General features: G+C 46.4%; 1 protein-coding gene across 1 annotated transcript; it reads left to right on the top strand.

The window, feature by feature from the left end:
- The first annotated feature begins 2,075 nt into the window (after window positions 1-2,075).
- On the top strand, window positions 2,076-16,150 carry BANF2 (BANF family member 2). Its single transcript, XM_003411417.4, has 2 exons — window positions 2,076-2,268; window positions 15,757-16,150. The coding sequence occupies exons 1-2, from the start codon at window positions 2,143-2,145 to the stop codon at window positions 15,901-15,903; spliced, it is 273 nt and encodes a 90-aa protein (XP_003411465.1). The 5' UTR covers window positions 2,076-2,142; the 3' UTR covers window positions 15,904-16,150.
- The last annotated feature ends 3,246 nt before the right edge of the window (window positions 16,151-19,396 follow it).

Here is a 19,396-nt window from a genome sequence, read left to right as displayed (position 1 = left end):
GGATGAGAATACAGCTTTGCTAAGAGAGGACCTTTCTGCCTGTTCCCTGCAATCTAAAGTGACAGGAATTGATAAGCAAGTTCTCTGCTGTGTGGAAAAGCTGATTTATCTAGGTAAAGGCAGAAAATCAGGCAACTTAGCAGGAGAAAAATCAGGACCCTTTAAAAACATCAACCCCAGTTTCCAGGTCTCTGCCAAGCATCTTGTTTTAGGATGCCAGTCTTGATAAAGGGACAGTTGGTTTATTGTGAAGATGCAGCTGGGTGATAGCTGGGGGACACATAGTAAATCCGAGGTGCCTCCCCACTTAAGAAGTGAAGGGAGAGGCCACTAACCTGAGGATGAGGGCAGTAGGCAGGGGGCAGAGGCTAGCTGCCAGCTCCAGGATTATGACCTGAGATCTCCAGTTCTAACTACCAGCCCGTGGACTTGACTAGAAGAAACCCATTCAATTTTTAAGGGAGCTGAATTACCAAAGAAAGCAACCAACTATGACCTGAGTTTTCCCACCCCTCAGGGCAGTCCTTGAACTTGTGCACACAAGACCTGTTGCTGTTGAATCAATTATAGCTCGGGGAAACCCTATAGGACAGAGTAAAACTGCCTTATAGGGTTTCCAAGGCTATAATCTTTACAGGAGCAGACTGTCACGTCTTTCTCTCGTGGAGTAGCTGGTGGGTTTGAATCACCGACCTTTAGGGTAGCAGCTGAGTGCTTAACCACTGTACCACCTGGGCTCCTTACCCACAAGACGTGGGGTGCTAAAACAGTGACTGTCTCAGGAAGGCATCTCTCCCACGCCCACATACGTTAGCAAGGCAGTGGACAAAGAAGATACACCCACACCCACGACTAGGGCTGCTGTATTGTTTGTCTGAGGAACTCGCTTCTTTCCCAGGGCAAAGAATCCTCAAGATTTTCATCCAGCAGGATATTATGTGGACCGTCGACCAATGACAATGTGCCGTCCATTCTCGCCTTCTGCAAATGGAAGTTCTTATTATAGTTATACTATTTTCTTTCCACCAGTCTTGGCTATGTTGGTGGTGTGAACGTCAGAATTTCGGCTACTAGGTCATGAGTGCTACCTTCAGACGTGATGGAGATTATGACACATCTCCCAGAAAAATATTACCCTGGATCCAGTATCTGGAAGAATCACAAGGCTGTCACCTTTTGAGGAGGGACTGAGTCTATTTTGGCCAAGTGTGGGTATTTTTGATGATTAAATAAGGGAAGAGTGTGAACAGATGTTGGGTAGCCCAAGGGGTGGACCATAGTAGGACATAATGGTGCTTGCTTTAACACCATCTCCCCAACTCTGATAATAATCCTGATTTTGTTCGGGTAGCTACACCTGAACTCACAGCTCACCTGGTTTAGGAAAATCTAACTCCACACCCAGATCTAGGACTGGGACATATGGCCCAAACCTAAGCTCATACTGGTCTCCTTAGGGACTGGATGAAACAACTGCTTGGAGAGAGATGAGTTCTCTTTTTTCCTTTTGGTAAAGTTATTGGGGAATATGAATGCCGGAGCAGCCATTTCACCACCATGAGGGGAACCAATTGAAGACGAGCCAACAAAAGGAGGAAAAGTTGAAAGAATCATAGAGAAATGGAACCGCAACTCTGACCATGCTGTATTGAAGCCCACCTTACTCCTGGACCTCTGAGTGACATAATATCTTCTTTAATTTTGAGCCAGTTTTCTCTTACTTGCAACCAAACAAGCAATATTATACAGTGTGATAAAAGCTAAAATAAAGTATGAGAAAGTGCTGGTTGGTTCAGCAAGAAGGTAGGTTAATCAGCTAAGAGAAGCGAGGTATTTCTTTGTGCAATTAAAGTGGAACAAGTTGAAAAGGAACCACTTGCAGTTCTTAACATAAAGCACGCCCTTTTCATGAGGATTTATTTGACTTGTCTGTGGCTATCATACAAGTCTTCTAGCCCATCCAGGTGGGACAGGATGTCAGGGCACTGCACCTGGCATCCAAAATTCCCCAATAAAGATTGGGTGAAGGGAAGAAGCCTGCCATCTGTCAGGCCCAGGCAGAGGGAGTTCCCCAATGTCCACTCACACTTTGAGCAGTCAGGCACCTCCTAGTCCTTTTTCCTCCCCCTGTTCTTGCAGAAGATGGATCACATGTCTCCCAAGCTGAGAGCCTTCCTCTCGGAACCCATTGGAGAAAAGGACGTTGGCTGGGTGGATGGGGTCAGCCATGAACTTGCAATCAATTTGGTCACCAAAGGTTTCAGCAAGGTAATTTTTTTTTTCTTTTGTTTCCACCTTCTTTTCCCAGTCTCTCTTTCCTCTGCTCCTGCCAGATGGCAGCCCTACCACCTGTCCCTGCAAGGCCACCAGAGAGCAAAGCTGCCACTTGGCAGGTGGCCGCATGCTTCAGTGTGACTGACCCCTCATGCTTGGGCAGCCTTAAGGGCCCACAGATGATGGGCAAATAGAATTGCTCCTGCTCAGAGCAGCCGGGCTGGATATGATTTCATTCGGTGCTCAAACACCCAGGGCTGACAGACGTGAGCCAGCCACTGGAGTCTGGGCTGAGTGTCCACCCACACTGCCATGAAGGAGCACCCAGGGCTCTCGTCAGTCCCTGTTGGGGCGCCAGCCTAGCATTGGCAGGCGGACTAACAGAGCCAGTGTCTACACCAGAGTAAGGGGATATGATTTCCAGCCCAGGAATTGTCTCGGTGATGTCCAGTGGAATCTGACCATTCTTTTCTATGTTTTCTATTTGTTTTTGTGGGGCTATCAATAAGCTTAGGAGAGGATGGGCAATGTTCCCAAACAGAACCCAAGGAAAGTGAGCCCGAGTAAAGGAAGCGGGGAACTCTTGTGGAACATGGCACACTCCTTCAAGACAGGGCACCAACAACAGCTCAGTTAGTTCCCATTTTTCCCCAAGTCCACACCACCAGGCAGGAATGTGTTGCAGAAACACCTGAAGAGGCTGGGAATTTCCTCTTTGAATGCACAGTTAATAATCTGCTTTGTACCAGTACAGTACAGTACATGGGTTGTTTCCAGGTGGCATCTGATGGGGCCTGTGCCTTTCCAGCTGACAAGCTGCTCTACGTTGATGTTGTTGGCTGTAGTTGAGTTGGCCCCTGATTTATGATGACCCCACGCACAACAGAATGAAATGCTGCCTGGTTCCGTGCCATCCCCATGATTGGTTGTAGATTGGACGACTGTGTTCCACAGAGCTTTCTTTCATTGGCTGGTTTTCAGAAGTAGCTCACCGGGCCTTTCCTCCTAGTCTGTCTTAGTCTGGAAGCTCTGCTGAAGCTCATAGCAGTACGCAAGCCTCCACTCACAGACAAGTGGTAGCTGCACATGGGGTGCCTCGGCGGAGAATTGAACCAGGGTCTCTCACACGGAAGGTGCAAATTCTACCACTGAACCACTGATGTCCCCTTTCAGCTGCTCTGTACCAGTTGTCAAATATTCTGAACCTCACCCCTATCTACAAGTCAACTCAACGCCCAATAGGTGATATTGTCAGGAAACAGGAGTTTCATGACAATGATGATTTCCCTCTAGATAAGGACCATCCCAAGCAGGTAATAAGGTTGGCAAGTCTGATGAGGGGATACATTTTAAAATACATATAAAAAAGAAATGATTATGCGCTTTGCTTCTCTATTGTTGTATAGCATACACATGGCAAAGCGCATCAAGTTTTCAGTGCAAATCTTACACATAGTCACATCCATGCACCCACCACCTGGGCCCAACTATCAGACTCTTTCAAAATTCTGGATGTTTCCTGATGCCCCTTACCTATAAATGTCATCCCCACTGAGAGGCAGCCACTCTACTGGCCTCGACCACCACTGATTTAGTGTTTCTGTAATTGCAGGGTTTTGTTTTCCTTCACATTGTTGTTCAAGTACTCATATTTTTTGCATATTTTAATTAAGGCCTAATTTAAGTACAGTAAAATTCACTTTCTTTACTATGCTGTTCTGTGGGTTTTGACAATATAGTCATTTAGCCACCACCTTAATCAAGATATGGAACCCCGGTGGAGCAGTGGTTAATAGCTTGGCTGCTAACCAAAAGTTGGGAGCTTGAATCCACCAGCAACTCCTTGGAAACCCTTTGGGGCAGTTCTACTCTGTCCCATAGGGTCGCTATGAGTCAGAATTGACTTGATGGCAGCAGGTTTTTTTTTTTTTTTAATCAAGATATAGAACACTTCTCATGGTCTCATGGGACATCCCAGTTAATTGGCCTAATAACATGTTTAGTGCCTCTTGACTACCTCCCAGTTGGATCTGTAGTGTCTGGGGTCTCAAAAGCTTGCAAGTAAGCATCCAAGGTAAACAATTTGTCTCTATGCAACTGGAATAACACAGGAAAAAGGACAGTCAGGAACAGAAGGAGGAAATGCAGTATGTGGCTAATTGCCTCCATGAACAACTGTCTCCTCTGCAATGAGACCAGAAGAACTGGATGGTGCCTGCCTACCATTACTGAACATTTTGATCCACAGAAGAATCCTTATCAATAGGGGGAAAATACAAAACAGAATTTCAAATGATCAGGGACTCCAGACTTCCTGGAACCATGAAGGCTGGATGAGCCCCTGAAACTATTGTTCCGAGATAATCTTAAAATCTTAAACCAAAAATATCCCCTGAAGTCTTCTTAAAACCAAACTGTAGTTTAGCTTAACTAGTGAAAATGCGTGCCTGAGTATTACGGTCTTTTAAGAACCATCTATATGGAATCAAATTGACAACAGCAACTGGAAAGGTTAGATAGGAACCTTAGGGGGCAGTGAGTTTATTTACAGTAGAGGAACAACTCAGAAAAGGACGGCGAGAATGGTTACATAACTTGCATGTAATCAATGCCACTAAATGGCACATGTAGAAATGTTGAATTGGTGTGTGTTTTGCTGTGTATATCCTCGAAAGCAACAACAAAATAAATAAAATTACATTTTAAAAAAAGATGTAGGACACTTCCACCACCCCAAGATATTCCCCTGAGCCCTCAGCCTACAGCAACTACTGATTTGCTTTCTCACCCTATAGTTTCGTCTTTTTCAGTTTAACTGCATTTTGAAAGAGGATTTTAGGTGGGATGTTAGGCATGTTTAAGACAAAGAAATAAAGGAATGATGGAAAAATTTCAGGCATCTGAGAGCTTGCCTAAATAGTGTAAGGGGTGTAGTGAAGAAGGCTGTTTTGCCTGAGAATAGCCAGGCGCCCGGAATGTGCTCCTTCTTCTGTCCAGACCTCTGGGCTGGTGCAGTGACCAGCAAGCCACTTCCAGGCATCCTCACGCCTAGAGCCACGGATTCCAGGTGCTGACACAGGACTTAACTTCCATGCTTTGCCTTGAGCCTCCCATCTACCTGTGGTTTAGGTGAGGGTTACCATCTCCATTGTACAAACAAGGAAAAGGAGGCTCTGGGGAGTACGCACCTTGCCCGAGGTCCCCAGTGAGGAAGAGGACAGTCATGGATTGTATCATCACAAACCATGCAAGAAGATCAGGAGCCTGGTAGTCACGCCCAGGCTGAGGCTGAGGTTTGGTGGCCAGACCCCATCTCAGGGCATTGGGCGCCTTACAAGGTGAGCAGGTGCTTCAGGGTGAGAACAGTGGGAGCAGGGCCAGCGGAAAGAGAGCCCGAGGCAGGCAAATCCTGGTGGGCCAGGCTGTTGGGATCTTGCTTTTCTTCTTTTTTTTTTTTTTTTTTCTTGCTAAACATGGTAATGCTGCCTGGGGATCTGGGTTGGGCATTGGGAGGGACATCTTTCAGGGCTCACGTCCTCTGTCTTTGCAAGGCTCCACTGAGGTATATGTAGCTAGTTTCCAACCTCAGTTTCTTTCCTGGGAGCAAAACAGGGCCTCAGGTTCTGTCATCGCCCCTTACAGCATTCCTGGGTATATCCCGGAGTGCTGGCTCCCCTGGCTCTTCTGCACTCTTTCTGAGGATCTGCTGGGATGCAGAACCTCATGATGCTGTCCCCAGACCCCTGTCTCCTCCCCCGCCACCAGCTTTCTCCCCAGAGGCCATGATGGGGGATGCCCAGGGGAAGATGAGGCCCTAGCTTCTGCTCCTTTGAGGTGTCAGGGTGTCCACATCACGTCTCTGGGGTTGTGGCCCCGAGAGGCCGCAGGCATGGAAGCACTGTCTCAGCTCTATCCCTGCCCCTCCCACCCGCACAAGCCAGACTTCCATCTCTTTTTCACCAGAAGGGGCTGGAAGGGGCCAGTTTCTAGCCCCCTGAATGTCCCTCTGGCTCCCCGTTTAACTTCTGACTTTCAAAGTGATTGTTTCTGCTGTGGTTTGCAGAGGTCTCTTCAGGAGCTCAAAAGCCAAGACTTGGGCTGCATTCTCTCTGGGTTCTTTTGTGTCTGCCCTTCTGTGGAGCTTTTGCCTGAAGAGCTAGATCTCTGCTGGCCAGTCCCGTAGCCTCTGGTTACACGTGGCCATTGAGCACTGGTCTGGGTTGAGATATGCTATAAATATAAAATACCCACTGATTTTAAAGGCTTAGTTAAAAAAAGGTAAAATATCTCATGAATAATTTTTTACTCATGTTAACAAATGAATCTGATATTCTATATGTTGAAATGATATTCTGGAAGTATGGGCTATAATAAAATATATTATTAAAATTAATTTCAGCTGTTTCTTTCCCCATTTTTACTGGGGCTACTAGAATATTAAAAATCACATACGTGGCTCACAATATATTCTGGTGGACAGCACTGGTCTAGATTCAATGGTGGAAGGGAGAAAGAAATTACCAAGAAGGAAAAATACATTGCACGTGTGTCATTCGAAGCTCTGTCTTACATTCTCGCGTTCCCACTTGCCCCCTCGTCCTTAGCCAGACTGTCTGTGAACCACAAACACGTATGGGAACCACCTTCTCACTGACGTGGGGTCCCCTTGACGTGGACTTTCGTCCCCTCCCAAGGCCCCCTTTGGGCCTCCCTCGCTGCTCACTCCTCTACGAAGCCTTTCTTCTGCCCACCCCGGCCTAAAGGGTTAAGTATTGAGTGAGAAACCTGTAGTTTCCTAGAACTACCGTAACAATTACCACAAACCATGAGACCCAAAACCACAGAAATTTACTGTCTCACAGTTCCAAAGCTAGAAGTCTGAATTCAAGGGCCATGAGCCTTGGTGGCACAGTGGTGAAGAACTCAGTCTGCTAACCGAAAGGTTGACAGTTTGAATCCACCCTACAGGGCTGTTCTACTCTATGGGATAGGGTCACTGTGAGTTGGAATGGACTCAACGGCAACAGGTTTTACAGGTTCTCCCTAAAGGCTCTAGGGGAAGACCCTTCCTTTCCCTTCACAGCTTCTGGTAGCCCCAGGTGTTCTTTGGTGTATGGCAGCATAACTCCAGTCTTTGCCTCGATCTTCACCCGGTCATCTTCCCTGTGTCTCCTCCTCCCCTGATAAGGACACCAGTCATAAAGAGATTGGGACCCACCCTAGGGACCTCATCTTAACTAAATGTATTTGCAACAATCACATTCCAAACAAGTTCATATTCACAGGTATGGGGTTTAGGATTTCAACACATCCTTTGAGGGGACACAATGCAACCCATAAATTGTACTGTCCACTGTATTTTTTCCCACCCCTGGCCCAAGAACCATGCACATTACGTTATCACAGCTTGTCTCTGATATTCTCCCTAGTCTTTTTGGGGCAGGGGATGGGTTTATGTTCTTTGTACTCCTCCCCTCCCTAGAAAACCCCACACAGGGCTTGTGGCTGGCATTCAGTGAATTCAGAAGAGCTGATTGTGTGGGTGGCACCATAGGGGCTGGGTGCGTTACTGTGGGGACAACTCTGGAGTTACCCCACGCAAGGTTGAAGAAAAGGTTAACATCCCGAAGCACCTGATTTGCTCCAGTGCTGTTTGCAGATGATATAAAGCCATACTGTTGAGCCTAATTCCTCCTCCTGAACTTGGAGTGCCAGCATGGAAGGAATGCTCTGGGTGTCCACCTGCTCCCCAAATTTCTTCTCGCGGAGACCCAGCACATAGCATTTGCTGCGTGTCAGGCACTGATCCAAGCGTATCTGGCTCTGGATCCTGCATCTTACTTCTCATTATCTGACCTCCAGTTCTTGGGGCTTGAGCCAGTAGCCTGTCATCTGACCTGCCAATTTTGGGATTTGCCAACTTCCGCAGCCCCGTGAGCCAACGACCTGTCATCTGACCTGCTCGTTGTGGGGTTGTCAGCACCTGCACTCACACGAGTCAGGAGAAACCTCCAGCCTGAACACCTGACCCACAGATTTAGGACTTGTCAACTTTCACAGCTGAGTGAGCTATTTCCTTGAGACAAATCTCTCTCTCTCTCTATATGTACCATTGCTGTCATGTCAATTCTGACTCACAGCAACCCTGTAGGACAGAGTAGAGCTGCCCAATAGGGTTTCCAAGGAGTGGCGGGTGGATTCAAACTGCAGACCTTTTGGTTGGCAGCCAAGCTCTTAACCACTGCACCACCAGGGTTCCATATACATATATATCCACTTCACTGGTTCTGCTTCTCTAGAGAACCCAGCCAGAGATACGTGGTTGAACTTATTTGATTGTAACTTACCTGATTTAATCATCAAGAACCCTGCAAGGTATACGATTTCATTTCCATTTTACCAATGGGGAAACTGAGGCATGAAGAGGTCATGTGACTTGTTCAAGGTCACACGAGGAGACAGAGGTGAGATTTGAATCTGGACAGACAGGCTCCAGGGTCTGGGCACTAAGCTACGGTGCTGCCTGACACCTAAACTGAAGTTGTAAGGAAGGTGCTCTCTCGCCACTGCTGCTCTTACCTTCATTACCTGCAAGGCTCGGCTGCTCTGCCTGAGCTCCAGCAGCTTCCTGCCTCCCCTCAGAGTCGCTGGTAGCAATTGGAGGACAGGGGAGAGGACTGAGTTCAGGACCGGAATGCCCAACGTGGTCAGCCCACAGCCAGGCTACTGTTTCCCCAGCTCCTGCCTGTCTCCTCCGCTGGGGTGGGCAGTGAGGGGCCCGGCCCCACTGCGGGATGCCCGGGCCCTTCAAGGAGGAGTCAGTGCATAAGTTTGGGGATTACCCTGCAGTAGGTTGTCAGAGAAAATAGAGGGCACCTGGTTAAATTTGAATTGCAGATAAACGTCCCAGAGAAGGAGTTCTGGTGGTTGTGATTGTTAAGCACTTGGTTGCTAACCAAGAGGTTGGTGGTTCAAACCTACCCAGCTGCTCTGTAGGAGCAAGACCTGGCAATCCGCTCCCATAGACAGCCTAGAAACCGTATGGGGCAGATTTACGTTGTCACATGGAGTCACTATGAATTAAAATTGACTCAACAGTAACTAATAACAACAACATGTCCCAGGAAGACAGGGAGGAGAAAGAAGGGGCAAAGCCTGCATTGCAGTGTGTATTTATGATAAAGACATGGAGTTTTAAATGCAAAATGACTGACAGATATTGGATTTGTAAGGTTGCCACTGGCCATCAGTGGACATTAAAGCTTAAGAGCCAACGTCCAGGGGGAGAAAAACAGAGGAAACTGGCCTCTGTGTAACGGACTCACGTGGCGGCTGTGCGAAGGGTGTCCACTGTAGGTGCTAAAAATGGGAATTCAGGCAGAGTGGCAGCGCCAGAAGCTTGAGAATAAGAGAGCTGAGAAACTTCTCTCCATGTGGCAAGGCCAAGCATCACTGTGAAGTCTGAAAAACTTAATTAGTGCAGACCAGGACTGACTACATACTTTGCAGGCCCACTGCAAAATGAAAACATGGGGCCCTTTGTTGAAAAATTATTAGGAATTTCAAACTGGTGACAGCAGAACCTTAAGGTGGGCTCAAGACCCTCCTGAGTGTGGGGCCTTGAGTGGCTGTGGGCATCACAGGCTTGTGACACCAGCCCAGGTGCTGACGCAAACGGCTAATTTAGCAGGGAGCTGGTCAAGGCCAGCTGGAGGGTGGCTCAAGCCCCGCCTTGGGTAAGCCTCTGGGGAGTGCTTCACTATCTTTTCTTGCAGTTGGGGGAGCAAGGCCTGTGGTACTTGTGCTTGAGCCAGCCACACCGCCAGGGGACAAAGCCTGCTGAAGGAAGGACCTGCCTCCGTGGCCACCGTCTAGGGTGGTGGGAAGGCAGGCGCCTCTGCTCAGGGTTTTCTTGCTTCTGCATCACCTTCCCCACTTTGACCCGAGGAGGGAGAAGGGCGGTTTCTCCTCTCCTTGGTGTAGAAAGCACTGGCTAGGGGCTTGCTTTTGGAGTAAGCAGAGATACCAAGAGGGCATGCATCAGCAGGCACCAGGTGGCTCATGGTCAGAGCCACAATCTGGCCTCCTTTGGGATCAGGGCAAAGCCCATGGGCTGCAACAGGGAGGCAGGAGCTGGCTGGAGGGTTGGCAGGAGTAACCAGAAAGAAAGCGGAGAAGGGGGTGTCGGGTTACAACTTGGCTCCAGACGCTGTGAAATGGGCCCCACTTCTTGTTACATTCCTGGAAAGTTGGCCTCTGGTCTCATGTGCCACACTTTCCCTGGCATTCTGGTTGCTGAGCCCAGTGGGGACATGGCATCTGTGATGACTGGGGCCAGCTGGTGACAGTAGCATGACCTCTGATATGGGCAGAGGCGCCTTGCCCACCAGACCAGAATGCAGACAGCTGGGGTGTGCAAGAATAAAAAAAAAAAATAGGGCAGAGAAAAACACTAGCCTTCACCTCTCTGACTCTTAGTGATTCCATCTGTAAAAATGGGGGTGTGGCAGGTGGGAGGATTAGATGCAGGTGGGTGTTGGGAGCAGTGCAGGGCATGTCACAAGTGCTCAAAAGTGCCACTTACTATGAACTGTTAGTATTTACATTATCACTCATGTTCTTTCCCCTTGGACAGAGCTCTGTGTTTCTTGATCCTGTTATTTCCTCCTCAACATCTCCCACTCCAAGTATGGCAACTGGCCCAATGAGAACTTAGTAAATGTTTGTGGTGAAATGAGTTCCTTCATGTGGCCTTTTGCCTTGGTTCTTTGGAAAAGCAGTTTGAGGGATTTTCCCCTAAGCCCTGAGGAGTTACCTTTACCCTAGTTTTCTATCCCAGGGGTTTATCACTTTTGTCCAGTTTGATTGACATTTCCTGAGTAAGCTGTAAACAACTTGTGGTTTGATGCTTTTTGTCCAGTCTTGGGCTGCAGGCTCTCCTGTGATTGGCCTATTTTACACGCCTTGCGGGGATTGGTCAATACACTTATGCAAATGAAGTGTTTGTGATCTACCGAGAGGGGATTGGTCAGTTTGTGGCCCTGGTGGGAGGGCCATGCCTTGAAACGGACTAGGAGTTTGCTTATATATGCAGCCAACCCCACAGAGGTCGGCAGACAGAAAGAGAAGGAAGACAGAAGCAGAAAGGAGAAAAGGAAAAAGAGGCAAGAAGACAGAAGAAGCAGAGCAGAGGCAAGAAACCTCCTAAAAGCTGTAATATGGCTTAAAAGCTGTAACGCTAAAGACAATGAGAGGCCTGGAAGGGCACCTTTGGAAGAACCAGCAGCTACAGGCCTGCAAGGGGCCCTGCGGCAGAGTCGACAGTGACAAAAGGGAGGCCAAAGGCATGGAGGCCTGTCCTGAGGGATCCGAGAGGAAACCTGTCCTGAGGGGGCTGAGAGGAGCCTGTCCTGAGGGGGCTGAGAGGAGGCCTGCACGGTGGAGAAGGGGTTTGGATGGCAGAGAGAAGGGCCTGCTTGCTTGCAGGGCTGAGGGGAGCTGAGAGAGCTGTCCTGTACTGAAGAAGGAAGGGAAGTGCTTTCCACTTTCAGGGAGCCTTCCAGACTTTGCCTACGTGCCTCCTGACCCTGATCCCAAGTTGTACCTGTTACTTCTTTAATAAACCACTTAACTGTAAGTTTTGGTCTGTGAGTTCTGTGTGGCCACTGCAATGAATTATCAAACCCAGCAGAGAAGTAGAGAGTGTCCTGGACAGGACAGCTGATGTCAGAATTGGTGAGAAAGAGAGTGGAGGTATGTCTGACAGCCACCTCATAGGAATCAGCCTCGGGCTGATCTTGATTCTCATTATCCCCCATGAAGTTAGACAGTTTCTGATGCTACTGCCATCGTTTTACCATGTTCACTTAAAAAAAAAAAAAAAAGCTAAATTAAAAACATTTCAGTAAAATTCAACACTGAAAATAAGGGCATATCAATAAAGTAAAAAGGAAGTAATTTAAAGCAACTGTAAACCAAAACCAAATCCCCTGCCATCGAGCTGGTTCTGACTCACAGTGGTCCTGTAAGACAGAGTAGAACCGTCCCATAAGGTTTCTGTAATCTTTACAGAAGCAGACTGCCACATTTTTCTCCTGCGGAGTAGCTGGTAGGTTTGAGCCACGAACCATTCTTTTAGCATCCAAGTGCTTTAATCGCTGCGCCACCAGGGCTCACAAAGAAAATATTAAAAAAACAAAACCCATTGTGATTGAGTCAATTCCAACTCATAGCAACTCTACAAGGAGCGCCTCAGTGGATTCGAACTGCCGACCTTTTGGTTAGTAGCCATAGCACTTAACCACTATGCCACCAGGGTTTTCAAAGAAACTATATGGCCTTTTAAAAAAGATCATTGAAATAATGGTTTAAATCGCCATGAAATCTGGACTTTTTTTCTGTCTTCAACAAGTGGACCATGACTAAAAATAAAAACCCCAAGGCTCCACTCTTGAGTACATTTTGACTGGGATTCAGCTTTTATTTGAGTTTGCTTTTTAAAAAATATGTTCTCATTGGTTAAATTTACATTTGCCTTGTTTTATGCAACCTAAGTAAACAGACGCCCGCAGGTTTTCCTGGAAAGGACCCAGGCATTGTAGGCGTCAGCACCGGTTTTCCATCATTCCAGGTGGGAGAGTCCACACCAGCCCGGGAGATGGGCTTTTACCACGACCTGAAAGCTCCAGATCCACCAGCTGGCGCTTGGCCAATTTATGGCCACACAGTCTCAGTGGTCCCTTTCTCCCCGGGATCCTTCCTCTTTGTCAATAATATTGTGATAAAATTGTAAAAGATAAACGAAAATCTGTAGGAGCAAGTAATTAGAAAACAATGATATTCCCTGAAGTCTTCATAAAACCAAACAAGAGTTTAGCTTAACTAGTAAAGAATGTTTGCCTTGAGCATTATGTTTTTAAGATCTATCTTTATAGGATCAAATTGACAATGGCAACTTGAAAGATTAGGTAGGAACCTTGGGGGTGGTGAGTTTATGTTCATGGAGGAGGAACAACTCAGCAAAGGCAGGTGAGAATTATTGCAGAACTAGAAGAATGTAATCAGTGTCACCAAATTGTACATCTAGAATCTTGACAATATATAAAAAAAACTATGAAATACCCTGAGGCACTGGGGTTCAGTGGTAGAATTCCCACCTTCCATGTGGGAGATCTGGGTTCAATTCCCAGCCAGTGAACGTCATGAGCAGCCACTACTTGTCAGTCATGGGGGTCGTATGTTGCTACGATGCTGAACGGGTTTCAGCGGGGCATCCAGACTAAGACGGACTAGGAAGAAAGGCCCGGCAATCTACTTCTGAAAGTCAGCCAGTGAGGCTGCTATGGGTCACAACAGTCTGATCTGCGACCCATCATGGGACGGCACAGGACCTGGCAGTACGTTGTTCTGTCGAGCATGGGGTCACCACGAGGAAGCGGCCGACTCGATGGCAGCTAGCGGCAACAACATCTAATACCATAGAAGCATGAGTTATGGTGTTTTTAATATTTATTTTGCATTCATTTTTAATCCCATACCCTTCGGGGGCGGGGGGAGATGGGCAAGGTTTAATATGTTTTATGCCTTTTATGTTCATCTAGCAGAGTTCTGTCTTGCATTACAGAAAACAAGAATTTGCACTTCCCTAATGCTTTCCTGGTGGCGCATGGTCAGAGCGCTTGGCTGCTAACAGAAAGATCGGCGGTTTGAACCTAGCAGCCGCTTCTCAGGAGAAAGATGTGGCAGTCTGCTTCATAAAGATCTACAGCCTTGGAAACCCTATAGGGCAATTCTACCCTGTCCTGTAGGGTTGCTATGACTCAGAATTGACTCGACGGCAGTGGATTTGGAAAGCTTTCACATTTAATTCACTTAGTTTATTTCACTGGACACGGCAGGGCAGGTCACATTATATGCTTTGTGAAAATGAAGAGTGTGAGGCCCAGGTTCTTCAGGTTAAGTGCATTGCCTGAGCCCACACAGCTGGTTTGTAGAACCAGTCGATGAGAGGATTTTGTACACACGGTGATTTTCTACTGAGGATGACTTTGCTCACTGGGGACGTTTGGTGATATCCAGAGATGGTTATGACTGTCACAACGGGGGTGCTCCTGGCATCTAGTGGGTAGAGTCTAGGGATGCTGCTAAACATCCAAAATGCCCAGAACAGCCCCACAGCACAGAGAATTATCCAGACCAAAATGTCCATAGTGCCATGGTGGAGAATCCCTGTACTAGAGCAATTAGAAAAGAAACGGAGTGAGGAGCATCTCCAACTTCTTCTCTGTGTGTGTGTTTTAAAGAGAGAAAGATTAGATCAGAGTCCTGCTGAGAGCATGCAGGCCCATGCTATTCAAAACATGACCCCAGGCCAGCAATGCCCTGGAAGCTTGTTAGAAACGCAGAGTCTCAGGCCCTACCCCAGGCCACTGAGTCTGAACGTGCCAGGTGATTCCTTCGCTCACTAAAGTTTGAGAAGGGTAGGTTCTAGTTCATTCTAAGCTGGACAGCCCATAAGCCAGCCCTGAGATGTGGGCACTGAAACTGACCAACCAAACCCTTTGCCCATGAGTCAATTATGACTCACAACAACCCTGTAGTGACCCTATAAGACAGAGTAGAACTGCTCCATAGAGTTTCCCAGGCTGTGATCTTTACCAGAACAGACTGCCGCATCTTTCTTCTATGGGGCGGTTGGTGGGTTAGAACCACTGACTATTTGGTTAGCAGCCGAGCCCTTAACCACTGCACCGATAGGGCTCCCTGATGGACATTGAACTTAACCATAAATCTCACCACGGAGTTAGTTCTCTAATCCTCGTGGCTTCTCACCAGGGCTTTGGACACTGACAGTGTTCCCGCATACCTGGCCTGAGCCCTTCTCCTCTGACTGAGAGATTATTTTTTATTTTGTTGTTCTTACTGAGAATATGTGCAGCAAAACATACACCAACTCGACCTTTCCACATGTATCACGTAACGACATTGATTACATTCTTCAAGTTGCGCAGCCATTCTCAGCCTCCTTTTCGGAGTTTTTCCTCCCCAATTAGCATAAACTCACCGCCTCCTAAGGTTCCCCTCTAATCTTTCAAGTTGCTATTGCCAGTTTGATCCCATACAGATAGTTCTTAAAAGAGCATCATGCTCAAGGCAGACGTTTTTTACTAGTTAAGTCAAACTATTGCTTAGTTTTAAAAAGACTTCAGGCATATTTTTGGTTTAAGGTTTAGAGATTATCTCAGGGCAATAGTTTCAGGGCTTCATCTGCCTCCGTGGCTCCAGAAAGTCTGGAGTCCATGAGAATTTGAAATTCAGTTTTACATTTCCCCCCTTTTGATCAGGATTCTTCTATACCTCCTCCTTTGATTTTAATGTGACTCCTTGTGTTTGGGTGAGGAAGCACAAATCCAAGACAGCTTTATAATAACCTTTCATGTTTTTCTCCTTGCCTTGGCCCCTCTCCTTGGCCCCTCCTCTCAGGCCTACATCCTGCTGGGACAGTTCCTTCTGATGCACAAGAACGAGGCCGAGTTTCAGAGGTGGCTCATTTGCTGTTGCGGTGCCACTGAGTGTGAGGCCCAGGAGAGTTCTAATTGTCTGAAGGAGTGGTGTGCCTGCTTCCTGTAGACATAACCCTCACAGCTTCTGTCAGGATAAATGATGTGTCCTTTACACTAGACCCAGGCTTGGAGTTTTTACTAGTTGTCATGTTTAATTAATTTTATTTTAATGATACATGCTCATTATAAAAAGTAGCTTAAGAATGTCAAAAAGTACAAATGCAAGAAAAATTACCCCAAATTCCACCACCCAGAAACCACTGTCATTCACCTTAGGTGAATATCATACGAATATATCTCAGCATAAATTTATATAAAAGAAGGGATAAAACTAAAACCTGTTTCTGTTGAGCTGATTCCAACTCATACCAACCCTGTAGGACAGAGTAGAAGCCCTGGTGGCACGGTAGTTAAGAGCTTGGCCACTAACCAAAAGGTCGGCAGTTGGAATCCACCAGCTGCTCCTTGGAAACCCTATGGGGCAGTTCTGCTCTGTCCTATAGGGTTGCCGTGAGTTGGAATCGACTTTACAGCAACAGGTCTGGTTTTTGCTTTTGGTTTAGGACAGAGTAGAACTGCTCCATAGGTTTCCAAGGAGCAGCTGGTGAATGAACTGCTGACTTTTGGTTAGCAGCCAACCTCTTAACAAAAGAAGGAATAATTTTATAAAAAATGGGAATTATTCTACACAGGCTTAATTTCTTTTTAAGTCAGTGCATTAGTTATCTATTGCTGCATAACAAATATCCCCAAAATGTAGTAGCTTAAAACAACAAACAATAATGTTCCCTCACATAGTTTCAGAGGGTCAGGAATCTGAGAGGTGCTTTGTTGGGTGATTATGTCTCTGCATCTCTCATGAGGCTTCAAACTGTCAGCTGGGACTGCAGTCATCTGAAGGCTGGACTGGGGATGGAAGATCCATTTTTAAGATGGCTGTTGACAGGAGGTAACCCTCAGTTCCTCACATGTCAGCCTCTCTGTTGGGCTGTTCATGGGGTAGCATCTAGCGTCCCCCAGTGCGAGTGATCCAAGAGAGTGAGAGAGCAAGTAGGAAGCCCAATGCCTTTTATGACCTAGTCTCTGAGTCACACAGCATCACTTCTCCCTTACTCATTAGAAGCAAGTCACTAAGTCCTCAAGGGAAGGATAATTAAGCTCCATTTCTTGAAATAGCAAATAATATGTGGACATATTTCTAAAGCCATCACAGTGAGATTTTTTAGATATAATTTACACAGTAAAACTCAGTTGATTCTGACTTATGGTGATCTCACGTGTGTCAGAGTAGAACTGTGCTGTATAGGGTTTTCAATGGCTGCTTTTTGAGAAATAGATCACCAGGCCTTTCTCCCAAAGTTAGACCTGAGCTGCCAACTTTTCAGTTAGCAGCCTAGGGTATTAGCCGTTTGCACCATCCGGGGACTCCAGGAATTTTAAACTTAAAAAATTGTAGCAGATGCTGTTGGTGCCCAGTCCATATCATGTTGGCATTTGCCATTCTAGTTAAAGGCCAAGGACTTCCCTTAGCAAGCATCTGAATGCCCTCTTCCTTAGAGCTTCTCTGGTTGCAGGAGTGGGATTGGCCCACCCACATGGCAGGAAGGAAGTGCCAGGGAGGCAACATCCCCAGGAAAAGCCCTCAATGATGGATAGACACCCCAGCTTCCTTGCCTTCAGGTGGGACAACTCTGGGGCCTGTTCTATACCATCCTCCCAAGCTCTCCAGTATGGTTGAACCCCAGTTGCCCACAGTGGTCACCTGCTCTTTAACACCCTCTGTATTCACTTCCTTCCCTTCTCTGTTTTGCTTCCTCACTCCCCTACCAGTGCTTCCTGGGATCACCTCCCCTCCCTCCCTCTCTCACCCTCCCCCCTGCAAATGAAATACTCAAATTTTACTCTCAGGGTCTGCTACTGGGGGAACCCAACCTAAGGTAAAATTTTGGAATTTAGTTTTATTGTAATTTACCTGAAGAAAAAAGAGGAACTGGGAGAATTGCTGAACTTCAGTTAATTTTTCCTTCATTGCTAGATACAGTAATTTCTAATCGATTTCCTCTGAGTTTAAGAATATGGTAGAAAACAGTAAGAGCTTGGTGTCATTGTATTTATTTTAAACTCTTATTTTCAATGTTAGATGGTATGAACTCCAGCTTTAAAAGTAAAAAGAAATTAGCACTTTTCACATGTTTATTGGTTTTATTATAATTTTTAATTTGTCAAGGTTTATAGTATTGATATTCTTTTAATAAATATATAATCTCTACAGTTGTTTAGTCTTAGTTGTATATTTATGTGCAAAAGTGCTTATCATCAATTCTCGCTGGTATCATTATTTTTTAAATCACAGCTTTGCCTTTCCTCAACTCTTCATTTTGGTAACAGCTCCTTGTTGGCTGAATTTCATCACTGTATCAGTGAGAACAGGCCAAATTATGCTGTAATAACAAACAGCCCCCAAAACCTCAGTGATTTAGCCAACAAAGGTTGATTTCTTTCTTATGCTACATGTTCAGTACATGTCTTCAGGAAAGCTCTAACCATTGTAGTCACCCCAAGACCTAGGTTGATGGAGATTCCCTTTCAACACTATGACTATCGGAAGGTGCCATAGTGAGTTGCACACTGTTTCTCAAAGCCTCTATCCAGAAATGACCCACCCCACCTACACTCACATTTCATTAGCCAGTGCAAGTCACATACCAAAAACCAAACCAAACCCAGTGCCGTCGAGTCAATTCCGACTCATAGCTACCCTATAGGACAGAGTAGAACTGCCCCATAGAGTTTCCAAGGAGCGCCTGGAGGATTCGAACTGCCGGCCCTTTGGTTGCCAGCTGTAGCACTTAACCACTATGCCACCAGGGTTTCCGCAAGTCACATAGCCACATCTAATTCTAAAGGGGCAGGGGCTCTTCTGTACTCAGAAGAACTAGAAATATTCAGTGACAGCTGTAGTCAAGACCACAGTCATCAGTTGAGTTCATTATATTTTCCCTAAATGCCTCACAGATGTTATATTTCCTAAGTTCATAATATGAATGGAATATTTCTACTGGAGTCTGCTTAACCCTTTCTAACACTGCTTCCCTTGCTTTCCTCAAGGAGAAGCCAAAAAAAAAAAAAAAGTCCAGGTGAGTCTACTTGTTGACCCACCTGATTTAAATAGTTTTAAATAGCTATTTAAATAGCCATCTCCAGATAGCTCAGGTCCATCCCCTTTACCATTCTCTCTCCTGCGTTGCCTGCCCTTGGGTGAATTCTTCATTGAAATAGGGCATTTAGAGGTCACTCATTTTCTAAGACAGGAGATGATTGACTAAAGAAAAAGGAAAGAAGGAAGTAGCTTTATCCCTCTATTTCCACAAGCCTCCAGCATTGCTGACAATCGTCCCTTTATCCAAGTTGGGATGGCACAATACAGGCAGTGTTTCATCCTGTGGTACATGGGGTCACTATGAGTTGGAGCTGACTTGATGGCACCTAACAACAACAAACCAGGTCAAGGAGGACTGGAGATCTAAGAAACATGGAGGAACTGAGGGCTCCAAGACTGA

The sequence above is a fragment of the Loxodonta africana genome, chromosome 24 (genome assembly GCF_030014295.1).
Source record: "Loxodonta africana isolate mLoxAfr1 chromosome 24, mLoxAfr1.hap2, whole genome shotgun sequence".
Classification (NCBI taxonomy): domain Eukaryota; kingdom Metazoa; phylum Chordata; class Mammalia; order Proboscidea; family Elephantidae; genus Loxodonta; species Loxodonta africana.
Note: the sequence above shows the minus strand (reverse complement) of the source record. Positions and strands in the feature narration are given on the sequence as shown.

Excerpts from the sequence above, each read along its gene's own strand:
- BANF2 (XM_003411417.4), top strand. The coding sequence starts at position 2,143 with ATGGATCACATGTCTCCCAAGCTGAGAGCCTTCCTCTCGGAACCCATT. Across the intron at positions 2,269-15,756 it reads TCACCAAAGGTTTCAGCAAG|GCCTACATCCTGCTGGGACA; the intron begins GTAATTTTTTTT and ends CCCTCCTCTCAG.